We start from the raw sequence: 19,704 nt of genomic DNA, 5'->3' as shown, positions 1-19,704 counted from the left end.
CCCCGCCCACGGGCCCCATCTTACCCCCCACCTCGATCCGCCCCTCGCTGCTCCCTGCCCCGCCCACCGCGCCCCGTCCCTGTCCGCCCCGTCTGGCTTTCAGCCCCGCCAAGCCCGGTGCGCGCCCCGCCCCGCCTCCTCCTCTCGCGAGGCAGTCCCGACGCCGGAAGTGCCTGGAGCGCGCGACAGCGCCGGGGCGGGGCGGCCTGGAGGCTGTGGCGCGGGGCCGGCAGAGGGAGGGGAGAGGCCGCTGGGGCAGTGTTAGTTGGCCGGTGGGGACTCTTGCAGGTACAGGCGCGGTCGGGGCTCCTCGTGGAGAGCCGGGGGCTCTTGCCGGCCTCTGACTGGGGTGTCGTTGCAGGGCCGTCCCCATGTTGCGTTTTCCGACCTGTTTCCCGTCCTTCCGGGTGGTGGGAGAGAAGCAGCTCCCGCAGGAGATTATTTTCCTGGTCTGGTCGCCCAAGCGGGATCTCATTGCCTTGGCCAACACAGCGGGCGAGGTGAGTGAGCCGGCGGGAGCCCGCCTGTGTTGGGTCTGCTCCCGGGGGGCCCAAGAACACCGAGCCCGAGCCTGTTCATTCGGGCCACAGGCGGCCGGCGCCTCAGTTTCCCCTTCTGCAGACATGGCTGGCCACCTGCTACCCCTCCCCTGCCTCCCAGGACGGCAGTAAACTTTAAGTATATATGCGAAAGGTGATGTCTGTGCCATTTTCGGTACTTTTATGGCTAAAGTAACAGTTTTCACACAGCTTAACACCGTCACGCAATCCTGCTTCCCCAAGTCTTCTTCACTCATTGGTTTATTAGTTAAATGAACTTTTAAAAAAAGCCCACGACGTGCCACTCATGAGCTAGACATAGTGGTAGATCCAGGGACCCTGCCCTAAGTTTGCTTACCGTTTTAATAGCAGAAGGAAGAGTTATTGTCAAACTTCAGCTGCAAATGTGCATGCATGTAGCTGCCACACAGGATGTATTTAAGAATCTGGCCTCTCTTGTCCACGTTTTATACTGCGGGTTGGATAACCACCTTCCACTAAAAATACCTTTAAATTGGACAAGGAAGGGATGCGTTGGATTCCAGACAGAACGTGCATGAGTGTTATCAGCATTTCTTGTTCACATAAAACTTCATCGAGTATAAACCAGTTGTACCCAAATTTCTGCTGAGAGTTACTACCTGCCAGCCATTTTGTAAGGAAACCTTCACCTGTGCATCTTTCCGCCTCTGGCTTGAGAGTTATCTGGCCATGTGAGAGTTGTATAGAGTCAAATTTGGAAACTAGGTGATAAGGAAATCTTAGCACCCTGCAGACTACAGCACCATGTTATCTACCATGATCCAGTCGCTAGGGCATTGATGTCTAATTTTTCAGGGCCCTCCATGGAATCTAGCTAGTCTCCCTCCGCTGCCGGGATGCTTTGAAACTCTGTCGTGGCTCTTGAGAGCAGCAGGTTGGGTACAGTCACAGAAGTAGGAGGGAAGGTAGACAGGAGGCACATCCGTGCAATCAGATGGGTAGGCGTGATAGAGGGCACTGTTACATCCATTTTCTCAGTGAAGGAAGAAGCAAGGGCATTGTCTATGGGTGAAGATGGAGAAGAATATATTGGAAGTTTGAGGAGAAAGAAGAGGTATGAAAAAGCTAGCAAGGCAGGTGGACTTGGGAAACCTAATAGGATTGCCAGTCAGTGTTAAGACCCACACGAGATCGGTGTTATTATTTGAGAGACACTGGTTGAATTAGGTTGTATGTGTCTCTCTCTGTTCTGTTTGGCTGTGTGGGTGCAGGCATGGTTGGGTTTAACCAGGATTTTCGTTTTGCAAGTATGACGAAAGAGAAAGATGAAAGAGAGTTGAAGTTATGTGCAAGGGGGGTAATTGTGTTTCTGAACTTTAGGTTCTAACCTGATGAAGGACGGAAGTGAAGGCATGTGTGGGGAGAGGGACAGTGAATAGGTGGTAGAATCAATAGACTGTATCCCGGTGAGGTCAAAGAATTGGAGTTGAGTGTTGTAGAGATGACCTGGAAAGAGGGGTGGTGGATGGAAAGTGGGAAGTTTGAAATGGAGATTTTGGTGGCCCTGCAGTTGTTGGTAATGACCAGGCCGGAGGTGTGACCCTAGGAGTGGCTGAGTGCAGTAGAAGATGTGATCACTGGAGGAGAGGTAATTGAGAGCTGAAAAGCCAGGACATCATAGCTCTTGAAATCACCAAAAACAAGGATGAGTGTGTTGTTAGAAGGTATGAGCGAGCCAGGTATCCAGATCTTCAAGGAATGAGGGGAATGGCCTAGGGGTCTGTAGAGGACTGCAATTAAGATGGATATCGGGTGGTATGGTCTGATTGCTTGTGATTCAAAGTTAGGAGATTTTCAAGAGTAGAAGAAATGGCATCAAGCATCAGGGAAGACACCTACTTCATCTCCTATCCCAAGAGTAGCAGTACAGGGGCTGTGGCATACAAAATGGTCACTACCTAGCAAGGCTGCAGGAAAGCGTTGTCCTCAGGTGAGAAGCACATTTCAGAGAAAAGTATGAAGATATTAATTTCATGATGACACCTGACCATGAGCTGCAGAAAGCACAGAGAGTTTCAGAAGTAAGGAATGGCAGGAATGGTTTCAGAAAAGAGAGGGTCAAGTCCAGGGGATGATGTAACCAGGAGTGAAGGGTGCTGTGAGCTGTGAGATAAGGCAGGGTCGTGGTGACTGAGCTGAGTGTGGAGATGGGGAGGGGTCTTGGAGGAGCATGTGCAGTGGTGAGGCCTTTTCTTCCTTACTGTCAATGGTTGTATAGAAGCTGCAACAGGGGCAGTCGTAGAGCTCTTGGGTAACATTTTGACCTTCCAAGGTGGGAATTTACTGATGTGGAAATGGAGAATTAGAATGGTTAAGTGATTTGTCTAAGATCCATGGCTAGTGAGTAACACAGCTGAAACTAGGTGCCACGTGGACTAATTCCAAGCTTAGTATAATTTGACTGTATTACAGCTAGCTACCTTTTTAGTGGTGTTTGTGTTCTTTTATTTCTTTTTTGGTTGTCACCTTGGACAGCCGCCTTCTTTATAAAAGATAAGTCTCCCGTTGACATAAAAGATTAGGTACAGGGTTAGATTAGACCTTGTTTTACCCATTTATTTTAAAATACCTTGTGTTCATTCAGACACTGTTGTCTTTTTCTATTCTTCTGATAGCTAAGTATACATGAGAGATGGTCATTTAAAAAAATTTTTAGTAGGGATCTAGGTTTATTTTATTTTTGGAAATGGATTTTTAATTTCTTGCCATTATATCTGCTTTGTCTTAGGTTTTACTTCATCGACTGGCAAGTTTTCATCGAGTTTGGAGTTTTCCACCAAATGAAAATACAGGAAAGGAGGTGACGTGTCTGGCATGGAGACCAGACGGCAAACGTAATGATAATATTACAAAAAATATGTTTTTATTTTCACAAAGAGTATTCTGTAAAGCCCATTTTCAGAAAGGATTTATTGTTCTTAGTATACATTGGAATTATAAATGTCAGTTTGGGAACTTTTTTTAAAAAAATGCCTTAAAATATTTTTATAGAACTCAGATTAATTCTGCTATCTTGTTTCTTGGCAAAGATATCTCTTAAATAAATCTGGCTTCTCGGCAAAGATAACTCTGAAGTGAAATCTGATGGAATATACAAAATGTTTTGGTTTTGTTCTTTCCACTGTCATCTTGTCCTGTATTATTTGGCCCAAGCACCACTTGCCACTCGCCAGTGAGTTAGTTCAAAGCCACCATGGCCTTTTTCTTTCATAATATATTTTAGCATGAAATGTGTGGCTCATATTCCCTTGGTGCACGTGTGTTTGCCTCACCTGGGGGACTATCAGCTTTGACCCCATACCTTCCATTTCCGTGTGTGATCTTTCTTCTGGTACCCTCTTATGTTAAAGCCTATTATGGCTCTGGTGACTGAACTCTCCTTTTCCATGTAATGTTTTTACAATGACAGTCCGTACTGGAACTGTTGTACACACACAATCAGCACAGTAAAATGCTGTAAACCCTACAGCTTAAAGTTCATTTGTATCATTGGTACTTTAAGAAAAAAGTGAATTGTTTTTGTAAAATATGTGTTGTTCTTAATTTTTCTGTAGATATAAAGTATTTAAAAATTTTATTGGTACTTTAAGAAAAAAAGTGAATTGCTTTTGTAACATATGTGCTCCTCATTGCTTTTTTTTTTTTTCCCCCAAGACAGTGTCTCACTCTGTCGCCCAGGCTGGAGGGCAGTGCAGCGGTGTGATCTCGGCTCACTGCAACCTTGGGCTCACTGAAACCTTCACCTCCCAGGTTCAAGCAATTCTTCTCCCTCAGCCTCCTGAGTGACTGAGACTACAGGCATGCACCTTCATCCCTGGCTAATTTTTGTGATTTTTGGTAGAGAAAAGGTTTCACTGTGTTGGCCAGGCTGGTCTCAAACTCCTGGCCTCAAGTGATTCGCCCACCTTGGCCTACCACAGTGTGGGAATTACAGGCGTGAACCACTGCACCTGGCCCTCATTGCTTAATTTTGTCCCTAGATAAATATAAATAAGTACGTAAAAATTCCCTAGGCAGGGCGTGGTGGCTCACGCCTGTAATCCCAGCACTTTGGGAGGCCGAGGTAGGTGGATCATGAGGTCAGGAGTTCAAGACCAGCCTGGCCAATATGGTGAAACCCCATCTCTACTAAAAATACAAAAATTAGCCAGGCGTGGTGGCAGGCACCTGTAATCCCAGCTTCTCGGGAGGCTGAGGCAGAGGATTGCTTGAACCTGGGAGGTGGAGTTTGCAGTGAGCCAATATCGCACCACTGCATTCCAGCGTGGGCTACAAGAGTGAGACTCCATCTCAAAAAAAAAATCCCTGAAAGCAGATCACTTAGAGATGACAGTTGTTTCTGTTTTGGTGAACATCTTTTCCAATATTTCCCGATAAAATACATACATGTAGAGATCTATATATAATTTTATCAAAAGACGGTTATTTGGTGCATGCCATTTTGTTGTATAGCTTTTTCTTTTTTTCCCCCTCCACTCACTTTTTCCCATGTCAGTGTGGATAGATTGACCACATTAATGTTAATTGCGTACTAACCCACTATATTTATATATTGTAATTTACTAAGCCTGTTCCCCTTTGGTGGCTATTTAGATGGTTTTCAGTTTTTGGCTTTGATAAGCAATGCTGTGTAAACATTCTGAACGCTGGGAAGAACTTTGCCAGTAGCTCCTTAGATTAACTCCCAAAATGGAATTTCTGGGAATGTCTTAAACATTCTATGCTCATTCTGTAGTCATTTTGCTTGGAGTATATGTAGAATATGTGTAAGATTAGAGGACTTTTATAAGTAAAGTTATGAGATCTTGCACTAAATCATTCAAAAACATGGAATCTCAAAGATAAATCACAAAAGTGTGCGTTAAAATGTTTTTAAGTAGTTGTATTATTCATTTTTTAAAAGTCTCATGTTTTTGGACAGTAAAATATGTTTTTTGTTAGATAATGATCATTTCAAGTTTGTTTTAAATTGTTTTTAAGAAAGAAGGCTGGGATTGGTTCACATCTGGCAAAGTTGCATGTGATGGTGATATGCAGTGAAACTCACTGCCCTCTTTTTGGAAATTCTTAAATTCTTAAATTGCACATTAGGAAGAAATACTGACTTGTGTAGAGAAACTATACTAGAAAATTCAGCCACACTCAAAGGAAGATTTATGTGTGTTTAATGGCCTCATTTCCCACCATGGTTTAGAAACATAAAAGAGGAATAAAAAGCATTCCAAGAACAAAGCAGATGGAATCACTGCTTACCTTTTAGACATGTGATAAGATATAATTGTTTATTTGTTGAAGCCTCCTTTGTATTTTCTGCTTGACAACAGGGTTTCAGTCTGGAAACTTTGATGTGTAAGATGTTAAGTGTGATATGTGAGAAAGTATTAGATCTATGAAGTTTGAGCTCTTGAAAATAAGCTTAGATAATAATGTAACTACAATATATGCAAATATTTCTTTTTTTAGTTTTTAAAATATTGAAGGATGTTTAGGTCAAAAATTGCCATGATGAAGATGCACTTAAAAGAGTAAAACTGGGCAATAAGGGAAATACCCATTTATTTTTCTCAAATGTTACACTAATTTATTCTGATTGTTTTTTCTTGTTTTAGTTTTGGCCTTTGCTCTTGCTGATACCAAGAAAATTGTTTTGTGTGATGTAGAAAAACCTGAGAGCTTACACTCTTTTTCTGTGGAGGCTCCAGTTTCCTGTATGCATTGGATGGAAGTGACAGTAGAAAGCAGGTAATTAGAAAAACTTATGTAGTCATAGGATATTCATGAGATTTTTATTTTTTGAAATGGAAACTTAGGAGTGTCTGAGTATTGAGTGTATGTGCGTTGCATTTAAATTTTGGTCTCAGTTTATCAAGATGAAATTTTTTAATGCTTTCTTAGATTTTTTTTCCTTCTGATAAACATCTATAGGCATACCTCAGAGATACTGTGGGCTTGGTTCCAGACCGCTGCAATAAACTGAACATTGCAATAAAAGCAAGTCATTTGAATTTTTTGTTTCTCAGTGCATATAAAAGTTATGTTTATACTATGCTATAGTACATTTAAATGTGCAATGACATCATGTCTAAAAAAATTAAGTATGTAACTTAATTAAAATATACTTTATTGCTAAAAAATGCTAACGATCATCTGAGCTTTTAGTGAGTTGTGATCTCACTGAAAGTGGAGGATTTTGCCTTGGTGCTGATAGCTGCTGACTGATCAGGGTGGTGGCAGCCAAAGGTTAAGGTGGCTGTGGCAATTTCTTAACATCAACAACAGCGGAATTTGTCACATCAGTTGACTCTTTCTTTCAAGAAAGATTTCTTTGTAGCATGAGATGCTGTTTGATAGCATTTTACCCAAGGTAGAACTTCTTTCAAAATTAAAGTCAGCTCTCTCCAACTCTACTGCTGCTTTATCAACTAAGTTTATGGAATATTCTAAATCCTTTGTCATGTCAACATTGCTCATAGCATGTTTACCAGGACTAAATTCCATCTCAGCAAAGCACTTTCTTTGCTCATCCCTAAGAAGCAGCTCCTTATCCGTTCAAGTTTCGTCATGAGATTGCAGCAGTTCAGTCCCATCTTCAGGCTCCACTTCTAATTCTAGTTCTTTTGCTGTTTCCACCAGATCTGCAGTTACTTCCTCCAGTGAAGTCTTGAACCCCTCAAAGTCATCCATGAGGGTTGGAATCAACTTCTTCCAAACTCCTGTTAATGTTGATATTTTGACTTCTTCCCATGAATTATGAATGTTCTTAATGACATCCAGAATGGTGAATCCTTTCTAGAAGGTTTTCAGTTTGCTTTGCCCAGATCCATCAGAGCGATCACTGTCTATGTCAGCTCTAGCTTTATGAAATGTTTTTTGAAATAACAAGACTTGAAAGGTGGCCAGGCACGGCAGCTCATGTCTGTAATCCCAGCACTTTGGGAGGCCAAGGTGGGCAGATCACTTGAGCTCAGGAGTTCAAGACGAGCCTGGGCAACATGGTGAAACCCTATCTTAAAAATTAGCCAGGCATGGTAGCTATAGTCCCACCTGCTCAGGAGGCTGAGGTGGCAGTATCACCTGACCCTGAGGAGGTTGAGGCCGCAGTGAGCCGTAACTGGACCACTGCACTCCAACCTGGGTGACAGAGTGACCTGTCTCCAAAAAAAAAAAAAAAAAAAGACTTGACAGTTGAAATTACCGTTTGACCCATATGATGCAGAATGGATTTTTGTGTTAATAGGCACGAAAACAACATTCTTATATATCTCTGTCAGAGCTCTTGGGTGACCAGTCATGAATGAGCAGTAATATTTTGAAAGGAACCTTTTCTCAGAGCAGTAAGCCTCAACAGTGGATTAAAACATTTAGTGAACCATGCTGTAAAGAGATATGCTGTCATCTAGGCTTTGTTATTCCATTTATAGAACACAGATGGGATAGATTTAGCATAATTGTTAAGGACTGTAGGATTTTCAGAACAGTAAATGAGTTTTGGATTCAACTTAAAGTTACCAGCTATGTTAACCCCTAACAAGAGAGTCAGCTTATCCTTTGAAGCTTTGAAGCCAGGCATTGACTCCTCTCTAGCTATGAAAGTCCTAGATGGTGCTATATTTCACTGGCTTTAAAATACATACATATATCTACATATAGATATATATCTATATGTATATATGTTTTAATAAATAAATAGAAAACCCTCGATGGCATCTTCCAATAAAAGGCTGTTCTTCTCCATTGAAAATCTGTTGTTGAATGTAACCACTTTCTTCGGTGATTTAGCTGGATGTTCTGTATAACTTATTGCAGCTTCCTCTCAGCACTTTCATGGAATTGAAGAGAGTTGGGGCCTTACTCTAGATTAGGCTTTGGCTTAACAGAATGCTATGGCTGGTTTGATCATCTGTCCAGATCACTAACACTTTCTCCGTATCAGCACTAAGGCTGTTTCACGTTTTTATTATTTTTGTATTTACTGGAGTAGCACTTTTAATTTCCTTTAAGAACTTTTCCTTTGAATTCACAACTTGGAGGACTGGCAAAAGAAGCCTAGCTTTTGGCCTAATCTTGGTTTTTGACATGACTTCCTCTCTAAGCCTAATCATTTCTAGCTTTTGATTTAAAGTGAGACAGTTGAACACTTAGAGGTCATTGTAGGGATATTAACTGGTCTGGTTTCAATATCGTTGTGTCTCAAGGAGTAGGGAGGCCTGTGCAAAAGAAGGGAGAGAAGGAATGGCCAGTAAATAGAGCAGTCAGAACACTCACATTTCTCCATTTTTTAAAATTTATTTTTATTTATTTGTTATTTATTTTTGAGATGGAGTTTCGCTCTTATTGCCCAGGCTGGAGTGCAGTGGTGCCATCTTGGCTCACCACAACCTCCACCTCCCAGGTTCAAGTGATTCTCCTGCCTCAGCCTCGAGAGTAGCTGGGATTACAGGCATGCGCCACCACGCCCAGCTAATTTTGTATTTTTAGTAGAGATGGGGTTTTTCCGTGTTGATCAGACTGGTCTTGAACTCCCGACCTCAGGTAGTCCGCCTGCTTTGGCCTCCCAAAGTGCTGAGATTACAGGCATAAGCCTCAGTGCCTGGCCTTATTTATTTATTTTTTGAGACACAGTTATCATTCTGTCGCCCAGGCCAGAGTGCAGTGGTGCAATCTCCGCTCACTGTAGCCTCTGCTTGCAGTGTTCAAGTGATACTCCTGCCTCAGCCACCCGAGTAACTGGAATTACAGGTGTGCGCCACCATGCCCGGCTAATTTTTATATTTTTAGTAGAGACAAGGTTTCACCATGTTGGCCAGGCTGGTCTCGAACTCCTCTCAAGTGATTTGCCCTCCTTGGCCTCCCAAAGCTCTGGGATTACAGGCATGAGCCACCACACCCAGCCGAAGCTCACCATTTTATATGGCCATGGTTTGTGGCACCCACAAAACAATTACAATAGTAACATCAAAGATTACTGACCTCAAATCACCATAACAAATATTATAATAATGAAAAAAATTGTAATATTGCAAATATTGCAAATATTTCAAAATGTGACACAGAAGTACAACGTGAGCACATGGCTGCTGGAAAAAGGACTCCATTAGATTCGCTTGGCTGATAGATTTGCTTGACACAGGGTTGCCACAAACTTTTAATTTGTGAAAAATGCAGTGTCTGGGAAGCAGGATGAAGGGAAGCACAATTGAAGGAGATATGCCTGTATTTTCTTGTTGAAGCAGTAAACCTGAATAGCTAAGAGTTTTCTCCTCTTTCTAGTCATTTCATACTCCAAAAAGAGTTACTGAGGCACAAAAAACAAAGCTCCAGACGAGATAAATGGTGAAATGGAAAACAACCTCAATTTGCCAATCAATAATTTTAAAGTTTTATTAATTAATACATATATTAATTTCCATTTCATGATTTATATCATCTGGCACTTTTTTTGTGTCTCAGTAAGTATTCTTAGAGTATGAAAAGTGCTAAGTTTAGCATTCTGTTCTAATGCTGGACAGGTTTTTTCTTTGTCCATGGTCCTGATAGTTTCCTTGTTTCATAAAAATAATTCTGCCTTAGTGTGTATAGTCAAGTAATACACCAGGGTTGCAGTGAAGAAGGCTGGAGGAATCAGTGGGTTTGGCTAATACCGAAACAAAAATTGTTTTTCTTTTTTGGGGAAATATGATAATTTTCTTTCCATTAACTTTTCCTTTCTAATTTAGTTATACTAAGTTGATATCAAATGAATTTGTAAATCCTGAATATTAATGGCCAGCTTTCCTAAGGGAAGCCTGAAAGAATTGGATAACAAGGGTTTGACCTGGGGTTTGAAATTCACTGTAGATAAACCAGAGTGATAAATCCATCATCAGATAATGAAGGATTACAAATGGTTATGTGAATTTGTAGAAGGTTAGAGGGTCAGAGCATATCATGTAATTCCTATTCCAGCCCAGTTATGTGCTATGTATATTCCCAACATACTTTCTACTAACAGTTCAGAAATGTTATGTGGAGATTCCAGGGTCTCTCAAGACAGCTCCTTTTTGTTAAAGTAGGAAAAATACTTGCTAAATCACCACTTTTTTACTTGCTTACTCATTTATTTCCAACCTTATTTGGAGTTAGAATTGAGAAGGAAAAGGGGGCAAATAAGACTATTTCAAAAAGGCATGGTGTAGTCTCAAATACCTGTTGGATTATCAAATCCACAAGTGTATATAAATCATAGAACCAATAATTAAATCACACAGTAGGCCATGCATAGTGGTTCATGCCTATAATCCTAGCACTTTGGGAGGCTGAGGCAGGAGGATTGCCTGAGACCAGGAGTTTCAGACCAGTCTGGGCAATATAGTGAGACCCCCATCTCTACAAAAAAAATAAAAAATATTAGCTGGGTGTGGTGGCTTGCACCTGTAGTCCCAGCTACTCAGGAGGCTGGGGCAGGATGATGGCTTTAGCTCAGAAGGTGAAGGCTGCAGTGAACCATGATCACACCACTGCACTCTGGCCTGGGTGAGACCCTGTCTCATAAATAAAAGATAGTGTAATTGCAGTGTTCTTTAAAATTACTCTTAGTAGTCATGTTTAGTGTGAGTTCTTAAATGAGAGTTAAGAAATCATAAATTCTCAGTATCTGAGTACATATGAATGCATTTCATATGTTAAGAAAAGTGTTTATTAATATCATTTCTCTAAATGTAATGTGTGCAGGCTGATGTTTTTTGTTCCCCTAAATTAACAAAGAACTTCCTACTTTTCAATTTCTCATTTGGGACTGTTAAACTGACTACAACTGTACAGTATTTGTGGCATCTATTTACTTGATAATGTTGTAAAACTGGGTATCTTTTTTTTGAGACGGAGTCTTGCTCTGTCACCTTGACTGGAGTGCAGTGGCACAATCTCGGCTCACTGCAAGCTCCGCCTCCCGGGTTGACGCCATTCTCCTGCCTCAGCCTCCCGAGTAGATGGGACTACAGGCGCCCACCACCATGCCCGGCTAATTTTTTGTATTTTTAGTAGAGACGGGGTTTCACCGTGTTAGCCAGGATGGTCTCGATCTCCTGACCTTGTGATCCACCCGCCTTGGCCTCCCAAAGTGCTGGGATTACGGACTTGAGCCACCACGCCCAGCCTTATCTTTTTTAAAAATTAGCATTTTTAATGGTAAGAGAAGTAAAATCTTTGGTGTTTTTATAATGCTTTTATTTTTTCCTTTTTAGTGTTCTCACATCATTTTATAATGCTGAGGATGAATCAAATCTTCTCTTACCTAAACTACCTACACTGCCAAAAAAGTATGTATCACTGGTTTCTTTGAAATTAATCTTGCAGATTTCTCTTTCTTCTGCTTTTAACACTGTGACAATTTTCTCATGCATTTTAAAATATGTATTTTTACTAAGAGTATTTTTTACCTTAATCTCTATTTCCTTCTAGCTATAGCAACACCTCAAAAATATTTAGGTAAGATACACCTTTTCTTGTTTTCAAGTAAGATAATCTGTTATTATTTGGAAGACAGAATTGAAAGATGACCCAATTTATTTTTATATTTTAGTGAAGAAAATTCTGATGAAATTATTAAGCTCTTGGGAGACGTCAGGTAAATCTTACAGATAAATAAGTCTAATTTCTTAAAGTTATTTCATATTTGAGGCAGTTTTCAGAAGCTTTAAGAGCAAATCCTTTATTTGCCATTTTATTTCATTGTTTTTTGTTTTTGTTTTCTTTTTGAGATAGAGTCTCTGTCACCCAGGCTGGAGTGCAGTGGCGCGGTATTGGCTCACTACAACCTCTACTTCCTAGGCACAAGCGATTCTCCTGTCTCAACCTCCGAGTAGCTGGGACTACAGGCACGTGCCACCACACCCAGCTGATTTTTTTTTTTTTTTTTGAGATGGAATCTCGCTCTGTTGCCAGGCTGGAGTGCAGTGGTGCAATCTTGGCTCACTGCAACCTCCGCCTTCCTGGTTCAAGTGATTCTTCTGCCTCAGCCTCCCGAGTAGAGTAGCTGGGACTACAGGCGCCCGCCACCAGGCCTTTGTAATTTCTGTATTTTTAGTAGGGATGGGGTTTCACCATGTTGGCCAGGATGGTCTCGATCTCTTGACCTCGTGATCCACCCACCTTGGCCTCCAAAAGTGCTGGGATTACAGGTGTGAGCCACTGTGCCTGGCCTAATTTTTGTATTTTTTAGTAGAGACAGGGTTTCACCATGTTGGCCAGGCTGGTCTCAGACTCCCGACCTCAGATGATCCCCCCGCCTTGGCCTCCCAAAGTGTTGGGATTACAGGCATGAGCCACTGCACCTGGCCTTATCGTTGACATTAATACCTTCAAACAATATATAGACCTTAATATCTATTGTTTTTATTGTATGGCCTTTCGTTTTATCAAGTTTTAATAATAATATGATGTACATATGTTTAATAAGAAGTAAAAGGATATAAGTACTAGAGTTTCTAAAATTTTAAGTATTCATGTTTTTTAAGCCCATTTAATATATTTAGCATCATAACCATAATAAAACTGATGGCACTTTGTGTTGGTAAAAGGATTGTTTTGTTATTGAGAGTGTATAAATATAGTTGTCATTAAAATAATGTATTCTTATTTTACTGTAAGCTGATTTTTTTTTTAGGCTAGAGGAAATTTATGTTCTTTGAAAAAAGGAATAAGCCTGATGTGACTGAATATTGAGTGTTAGTGGATTTGATGTTTCACTTCCCTCTGCAGGGAAGCTTTAGCATATAGATTAAATGAAAGCAGTAATAATTTATATCTCGCTTTAAGAATGCAATCATCTGTGTTGTTGATTGGTTCTCAGCTTGTTGCATTATTTTTAATTAGGCTTAATATTCTTGTCCTTGGAGGAAGCTCTGGATTTATTGAGCTTTATGCTTATGGAATGTTTAAAATTGCCCGAGTCACAGGGGTAAGATTTCTTTAACATTTTCTCTTTCTAAATTATTTCTCTTAGAATATACTAGGTACTTTTGGAAAAAGAATAAAGCACTAGGTTTTTTTTCAGTTTCGGTTTTTGGAATTATTCTTAAATGTTCAGAGAATAATTTTCTTACTAAGATAAAATAATTGTGATATGTCTATAAAGATTGGGAGCTATTTGTGGAATTAGTCAAGTTTTTTTTTTCTTTAACAGATTAGTATGATACACTTGATTATGATTTAATGTTTTTCTAGTGTGAGATGTAAAAGAGCTTCAATCTGTGATTGGAATGTAAATCTTCAGAAGCATTCTTAAGTCCAGTACTGACTGTACTATAGTTGCTACGTCTCAGTCTTCTCCATAGCTTTTTCATCCGACTCTTACCACTCCCAAAAGGGGTAGAAAATATTGTAGGTTCTGTGGAATATATTGGTTCTGCAGCACTTGATTTGAGACTTGGGTAGGGGTGAGGGAACCAGGTTATTTTTGTGGCCTTGTAACTAGAAAGGTCCATGCAGGTGGACACTTACCTTCATCTGCTACATGCGTGTGGCTGGAGCTGGGAATATATGTTTCTGCTTTTTAAAGCTCTGAGTTTTTGCTTTCTGCATGATAATCAGATTCAACCTAGCAGTGATACTAAATATACTAAGGGGTTTGACTCTTTTACAGATTGCTGGTACTTGTCTTGCATTATGTTTATCAAGTGATTTGAAATCATTATCAGTGGTCACAGAAGTCTCTACTAATGGTGCTTCAGAAGTTTCATACTTTCAGGTGAGTATTGGAACTTGATAACAGTAGAGAGTAAGTATGTATTTAACAGGTTTTATATAGGTTTTTATCCACATCTCACTGTATTGTAATGATCATTAAAATAATGCAAAAAAATCGACTTGGAATTTCTACATCCTAATATATTGAGTGTTATTATAGTGAATACCATATTATTCTCCCCATGCTCCAATACAGTTTTCATAAAAAGTGTTTTGATGGTCTATTAATGACCATATTAATTTGTTGCTATTCCAGTTTGACTTTGTACCAAGTGGTTGCTTAGGACTCTGTCCCTGATAATAATAAAGGTTAATACTTGTTGATTGTTTAATATGTGCCATATACTGAATGCTTTAGAACAATTGATTTGAATCTTCACAGCATTGTAATAGGCAGATACTGTTGTTATCCCCATTTTATAGGTAAGTACATGGACACACAAATACTTTAGAACTTGCTTGATGTCACAGGATGGGAAAGTGATGCTAGACAATCTGGCTCCTTAATCTGTGCTCTTAACTAGCACATTGTATCTTGTGCAAAATGATCACTTAATATTGGGAAAATGCTTTATTGCGTGCTGTCTGCATTGTAGATTAAGGAAGCTAACTGGGCTCCCATAGAGTATTTAGATCATAGCCTTGCCAAGAAATCGAAAATTTTCATCTTAAATATCCCAGCCACTTAAGTATGTGTGAACTCTCAAACAAAAGTAGAACAAAAAAGATGCAAGATGCAATGTGTGTGATGCCTTCCAACATTCTCTTTGTATTCAGAGCATCAGAGAACTCTTGATTTACTATTCACTATGGTAATGGTTGTTCATATTTGCTCATCATCTTAAGGTTATTTGAAACTATGATCACCAGGATTGCATTTCGGTTATAATAAAATGATCCACTACTACTGCGAAGTTGGTAACATCATTTTTAATGACAAATTTATTGAGATACAATTCATATACCATTGATAGATATTTTCCCAATATTTATCAGTAGCCTTTAATTCCTTATACTTCAAGTTTTTACATGTATTTGTGATTTAAAAATTTCTTTGTAATACTGTTTCAAAATAGGTTGTATTACATTTATTCTGTCTACACAGAAGGGGTTGATGACCCAGAGAGAGTGATTTGTGTATGGTTATGTGTAGGTTAAGAAATCCTAAGGCCATGTGCTGTTAGTTTCCAAACTGTTCTGCTCAAAGAGGGCACAATTCTGACATAGTCTTTCTGATACGTAGTTTGACCTACACTCTTTAAATTATAGACTTCGCAGCAAGTGCATCTGATGATGACTCACTTACTCTCTTGATTTTACAGCTCGAAACCAATCTGTTATACTCTTTCTTACCTGAAGTAACTCGGATGGCCAGAAAGTTTACTCATATTTCAGCTCTGTTACAGGTATTTATTTAGAGCTTGTCTTATGTGAATATTTATTATCGGCTTCTAAAGTTCTGTAAATAAAAAACTTCAAAATTTTGTTTTGTAAAGCTATCTGAAGTAGAGGTGTCTAGTCTGATAGATAATCTTATAAGGTCTGTTAAAGCAGGAAAAGGACATTTAATTGAGAACCTACTTCCACCCCACCCTATTTTCCACCTCCAGAAGAGTTTAAATCTTTTAAAATACTCCCATAAATAAAATACCATTTACATTATAAAGTATTGTGGGAAAAACAATCTTCACATGAGTTTACATTTGTTCATAATAAACCCACCCCAAATTACCTCCCAATTCTGTAGGTTGGTGATGTAGGCTGAGCTAGCTTAGCCAAGATGTTTGGGTGACCTGGGGAAGGTTCAGCTGATCTTGACTAGACTTGGTCATGCCAGCTGATATGTGTCCCTTGGCTGTGATGCCTTGTCTCTACTCCACATCTTTCATACTCTAGCAAGCCAGCACAGGCTTGTCCATGTGGTGGTGGTAACGGGGCATCGAGGGTGCAAGTGGAAGCATACAAAGACTTTTCAGGCCCTGGAGTCAACAACGTTATTTCTGCTGCATTCTGTCAAAGCGAGACTCAAGGGCTGAAGAAATTGACTCTACATCTGACTGGAGGGGCTACAAAAAATTGTGGCAATGTTTTTCATTCTACCACAGTCATTAATTTATTTGATATTAAAGGTTTCTAGAGATCAGTATCTTTTTAAGGATCCTATTTGAAAATTGAATAGTTGACCAAACCAGTATTTTGACCGTTAGTGTAGATAAGACATATCTTATATAAAAAGCTTGGAGATATTTGTTTCACTAGATAAAAACTTAATTTAAGAATGTTTTGTTATGAAATTCTAAGAATCAATGGAATGTTTCATAGTTAAGTGATGACCAAGTTACAGTCTTTTTCTCCATCTTAACTGAGTTAAAAGAGTGATTGAGGCTGGGCACAGTGGCACACACCTATAATCCTGGCACTTTGGGAGGCTTAGGCAGGCAGATCACTTGAGGCCTGGAGTTCGAGACCAGCCTGGCCAACATGGTAAAGTCCTGTCTCTACTAAAATTACAAAAATTAGCTGCGCATGATGATGTGTGCATGTAATACCAGCTGCTTGGGAGGCTGAGGCAGGAGAATCGCTTGAACCTGGGAGGTGGAGGGTGCAGTGAGCCAAGATGGCGTCACTGCACTCCAGCCTGGACGACAGAGCAAGACTCTGTCTCAATAAATAAATAAGTAAATAAAAATAAAACAGTGATTGAAAGTAAATTCTAGATTTCTTTGAGACACTTGATCATAAGCATATATTATTTAGATAGCAAGTTGGTTTAAATATTTTTTACCATTTCAATTTTTCTTTTTTGCTAATAGTATATAAATTTGTCACTAACATGTATGTGTGAAGCATGGGAAGAAATACTAATGCAGATGGATTCTCGTCTCACCAAGTTTGTGCAGGTAAAGCAGCTGAAGTTTCCCATGGAGAGAGTTAAAGAATGCATGATGTATGTCTTTACTTTGAGATATATGAGAAAAATCAGTTTGATTCATAAAAGGCCAAGATCATGATTTCTTTCAAGTGGCTTCATCTAACTTCAAACTGCTTTCTCAGATTTGCAAAAAGGGCTCTTTTCCCATTGGTACAACTTAAGTGGGGACAGGATTGTGAAGTGGAGCTGGCGGGGCTTTGGCAATAAGGGCAGGTGTTAGAACAGCTGATTGGCTGTCTTCTAGTCACTGATGTTCAGATGATCACTTTATGGATTTGATGGAAGTTTAAGGCAAGGAAAGGGAATCATGCTCCTATAATTTTGAATAAATATGCTTATAATTTAAGAAATACATATATCACAATTTTTTTTTCACTTTTTTCTAGGAAAAGAACACAACCACATCAGTGCAAGATGAGTTCATGCACTTGCTATTATGGGGGAAAGCAAGGTAATAAACTCAGATTAGGTGCTCCTGCTTTTGCTTCTTTTTTAACAGTAATTAGTAGTTTATAGTCATAGTATGTGATTTTTTTATTGATACATAATATTTTAATTGATACATAATGTTTTACATATTTATGGGGTATATGTGATGTTACATGCATAGAATTTTTTGTTGGGTTATTTCTTTATTTTGTTTCCTGTTTGTTCTTCGAAATTTAAAAGTTGTAAGTGACGCATTCAGATTTCCAATAGAGCAGTGACTAAAAATACTTTGTTTTTCATTGTAGTGCTGAACTTCAGACTCTCTTGATGAATCAGTTAACAGTAAAGGTGCAGTTAATGTATCTATATATTCAAATGGCTATGAACACATTCTTAATTTTTTTTCCGAGCGGCCTATAATATCCTGATTTTATGCTAAATATATTTTCTTCTTTTAATTAGGGCTTAAAAAAGCTTGGCCAGTCTATAGAGTCATCATACTCCAGTATACAAAAATTGGTCATAAGTCACTTACAGAGGTATGAAGGTGACGTAGAATTTTTTGGTATTGTATCCACACATACCTGGCATTGGCCTTCTTTCTGCCGCCTTCTCTTCATCTGGCATTCTCTTTTTAAGCCTTTTCTAGCTAAAATTGTTGCATGGCATTTGAGAAGAATCTTCCTGTACCCAAGATTGAAAGAGTCAATAATAATTCTGCTTTATGAAGTAGTTTTCCAACATCTTTTCACCAGGCTAGACTCTATCTGGGGTTTTTTCTTAATCAGCTCAGCATGAAGTATATTTTGAAATAAGGCATATATATCCCTTTTTTGAGCAGTGAGGTTAACATTTTACAGTTTATCAAGAATATCGTATATTTATTTAATATCTTGGCAAGGTGTTGGTGATTTTACACAAGAGGAAACAGAAGTTCAAAATCGGTTATATGGCTGGCCAAAAGTTACTAAGTGTCAGAGCCAAGACTTCATCCTAGATTTTCAAATCTCATGCTTTTTCTATCCATAGCTACTTCATTGAAGCAGTTTACAAGTGGATGCTGAGCGTTTGATTTATTTTGTTTGGTTTTTGGTTTTTTGTTGTTTCGAGATGGAGTCTTGCCCAGGCTGGAGTCCAGTGGTGTGATCTCGGCTCACTGCAACCTCTGCCTCCTGGGTTCAAGCGATTCTCCTGCCTCAGCCTCTCAAGTAGCTGGGATTACAGGTGTGAACCACTACACCTGGCTAATTTTTGTATTTTTAGTAGAGACGGGGTTTCACCATGTTGGCCAGACTGGTCTCGAGCTCCTGACCTCAAGTGATCCACCTGCCTTGGCCTCCCAAAGTGCTGGGATTATAGGCAGGAGCCACCACACTTGGTGGTGTTTGGTTTAAATTTTGATAAATTCCTTTATGCTGAGTCCCTGGCCCTAACTACATCACCCCTCCCTTGGACCACTGTAGCACCCTCTGGACTAGTTGGGCTCTTTCAGTACACACTGTCCTTTGAATGTATTTTCCCCAGTGGAGCTAAACATATTTCTCTCTTAAAAACTTCTAATGACTTCCCTTAGAATGGAGACCTTTGCGTGGCCTTTAGCATACCTGCCTCTCTGCGTCGCCCACACTGGTGGCCATTTAGTTTCTCCAACTTGACATTTTGTCTCCCGCCTAGGGCTTCTGTATATTCCTCTTGTCCCAACTTGTTCTTCACATGCATTCTTCAGCTCTCAGCTCACATTCATTCCTTCAGAAAAGCCTTTCTGAATCCCAGATTAGCTCAGGTTCTTCTGTTATACCTGCACCCCGTGTGTTTCCTTCAAGGCATTTATAGTAGTTGGAATGGTACACTGTATCACTGTGCGGCCATGACTGTCTTCCTTGTTATACTGTCAATGCCATGAGACCCTTTGATTGTGTTCACCGTTGTGTCCCCAGTATATAGCATGGTACCTGACCCAAAGTGGGAACTTAAGAAATATTTATTGAACATTCACTGTGTAGTAGTTGGGTGAACAAGATGGCTATACAACTATCT

General features: G+C 39.7%; 1 protein-coding gene across 2 annotated transcripts in view; it reads left to right on the top strand.

The window, feature by feature from the left end:
• The first annotated feature begins 205 nt into the window (after nt 1–205).
• Nucleotides 206–19,704, top strand: part of ANAPC4 (anaphase promoting complex subunit 4) — a 107,448-nt gene continuing 87,949 nt past the window's right edge. For both annotated transcript variants that reach the window (XM_032135497.2, XM_032135494.2), the window contains exons 1-14: nt 206–288; nt 362–500; nt 3,310–3,415; nt 6,191–6,323; nt 11,804–11,878; nt 12,021–12,047; nt 12,142–12,186; nt 13,434–13,518; nt 14,203–14,307; nt 15,629–15,712; nt 17,120–17,206; nt 17,625–17,689; nt 17,973–18,015; nt 18,130–18,206. In XM_032135497.2, the coding sequence (XP_031991388.1) occupies nt 372–500; nt 3,310–3,415; nt 6,191–6,323; nt 11,804–11,878; nt 12,021–12,047; nt 12,142–12,186; nt 13,434–13,518; nt 14,203–14,307; nt 15,629–15,712; nt 17,120–17,206; nt 17,625–17,689; nt 17,973–18,015; nt 18,130–18,206 (1,061 nt within the window). In that variant the 5' untranslated portion in view covers nt 206–288; nt 362–371. The remainder of the gene's footprint in view (nt 289–361; nt 501–3,309; nt 3,416–6,190; nt 6,324–11,803; nt 11,879–12,020; nt 12,048–12,141; nt 12,187–13,433; nt 13,519–14,202; nt 14,308–15,628; nt 15,713–17,119; nt 17,207–17,624; nt 17,690–17,972; nt 18,016–18,129; nt 18,207–19,704) is intronic.

This window comes from Hylobates moloch, unplaced genomic scaffold, assembly GCF_009828535.3.
Source record: "Hylobates moloch isolate HMO894 unplaced genomic scaffold, HMol_V3 SCAFFOLD_17, whole genome shotgun sequence".
Lineage (NCBI taxonomy): Eukaryota > Metazoa > Chordata > Mammalia > Primates > Hylobatidae > Hylobates > Hylobates moloch.
This window is presented reverse-complemented; position numbering and strand designations above follow the sequence as displayed.